General features: G+C 65.0%; 1 protein-coding gene across 1 annotated transcript; it reads left to right on the top strand.

Annotated features, from left to right (window-relative positions):
• Positions 1-317: 317 nt before the first annotated feature.
• ETH_00041240 (uncharacterized protein) lies at positions 318-1667 on the top strand (the record flags this gene model as incomplete). The annotated part of the gene is given in 4 exon segments (XM_013379630.1): positions 318-439; positions 676-1013; positions 1139-1600; positions 1617-1667. Coding segments are annotated over 4 exon segments (973 nt in total), but the record flags the coding sequence as incomplete, so codon positions are not given.
• Between the last annotated feature and the right edge of the window lie 123 nt (positions 1668-1790).

Here is a 1790-nt window from a genome sequence, read left to right as displayed (position 1 = left end):
CCGGCGCCGCCGGGCCCCCTGCTGCTGCTGCAGCAGCAGCAGCAGCAGCAGCAGCAGGCGGCTGGGGGCACTGGTTCGCCGCGCCTCACAGGCTCGCAGCCCTCGCAGTCCTCGCAGCCAACGCGTAAACCCTAAACCCTAAACCCTAAACCCTAAACCCTGGACAGCGAACCCTCAACTCCCCGCGCAAACCCCAAACACGCAGCCACAGAGGGCGCCGCAGAGCCCTGCGCAACGCCGCGCTGCTCCCGGCCCTCACACCAGAGGGCTTAGGGCTTAGGGTTTAGGGTTTAGGGTTTAGGGCTTGGGGTTTGCAGGCTGGTTTGGTGGAACGTGACAACTTGCATCTACAGAGAAATCCCCGACGCCAGCCCTTGGCTTGTGGGCCTTTCGGCAGCTCTGGGCCTTTCCACTTTGGGGCTTAAGGGCATTATTCTCGGTAAACCCTAAACCCTAAACCCTAGGCCCTAACCCTAAACCCCAGCTCCGGCGCGCGCCTCAAAGGCTTTACGGGGACTGAAGCTTCCGCCGCCGCGTTGCCGCCACCACCACAGCAGCAGCAGTAGTAAAAGCAGTAGCACCAGCAGCAGCAGTACTCAGAGACGCAGCAGCAGCAGCAGCAAAAGCAGCAGCAGCAGCAGCAGCAGCAGCACGTTTCTGCTTTTGTCTGTGCAGGCCCTGTTTTGGCGACGGTGCCTCTTATTGCAATTTCCGCGGCGTCGAAATTTAGTGAGAGGCAAATGCGCTGCCAAGAGGCTCTGGGTGCGCCAGAGCAGCAGCTGCAGCAGCAGCAGCAGCTGCAGCAGCAGCAGTTCCTGCAGCAGCACCAGCAGCAAATGCTGCAGCAAATCGGCCCGCGGGAGGGGACAGAAAGATCCCAGGGCCACTTCGTGCAACAACTGCAGCAGGAGCAGCAGCTGCAACAGCAGCAGCTGCTCCTGATGCAAAAGCAACGGCAGCTGCAGCGGGAACAGGAGCAGCAGCAGCAGCAGCAGCAGCGCTTTGCAAACGTAGTAAGTCCACCCTCCGAACTTTCGTGCCCTTCCCCCAGAGTGCTCACTAGGTGCTGCAGCTCAGCTCATATTCGTCGCTGCTTTCCTGCTGCTGCTGCTGCTGCTGCTGCTGCTGCTGCTTGCAGGCTGCGGAGAGCTCCGGGCTGCAGCGCAGCGAGGGGCCCCAGGGGGCCCCCCATGTAGGCGAGCAGCCCAGCAGCAGCTCCACCCTTAGTTACCCTTTTTGGGGGCCCCCCGGGGGCCCCCCAGATAGGGGTTCCTTTGCTTTGGGGGAGTGGCGCTCGGGGCCCAAGTACCCTCCGGGGGGTCCCCCAGTGCAGACCCAGACCCTCTTGGGGGCCCCCCCTGCTGCTGCGCAGGGGGCCCCCCTGGCTGCAGCAGCAGCCTCTCCAGCTTCTTCTCCTCCAGACAGTATTCATTCTCAGGGGCCCCTTTTGGGGGCCCCCAGCTCACCTAGTCTGGGGCCCCCGGGGGGCCCCCGCAGCCCCCCCGGGCTCTTTGGCCAGTCCCAGGGGGGCCCCCTGGGGGCGGGCCCCCTAGGAGGGGGCCCGCTGGGGGCCCCCCAGCAGCAGCAACCTGCGCTGGCTGTGCACTTTATTAAAGGAGCTGCTGACGCAATTCGTTGGGTACTGCAGCGGCGGAGGTCTGGGTTAGTGGGGGGCCCCTCAATGGGGCCCCCCCTGGGGGGCCCCCCCTTTTCGCAGTACAGCTGGGGCAGCGGGGCCCCCCTCTTCGGGGGCCCCTACCAGCAGCCGCTGCAGCAGCAGCAGCAGCAGC

The sequence above is a fragment of the Eimeria tenella genome, genomic scaffold, assembly GCF_000499545.2.
Source record: "Eimeria tenella Houghton genomic scaffold, Eth_scaff3685, whole genome shotgun sequence".
Classification (NCBI taxonomy): domain Eukaryota; phylum Apicomplexa; class Conoidasida; order Eucoccidiorida; family Eimeriidae; genus Eimeria; species Eimeria tenella.
This window is presented reverse-complemented; position numbering and strand designations above follow the sequence as displayed.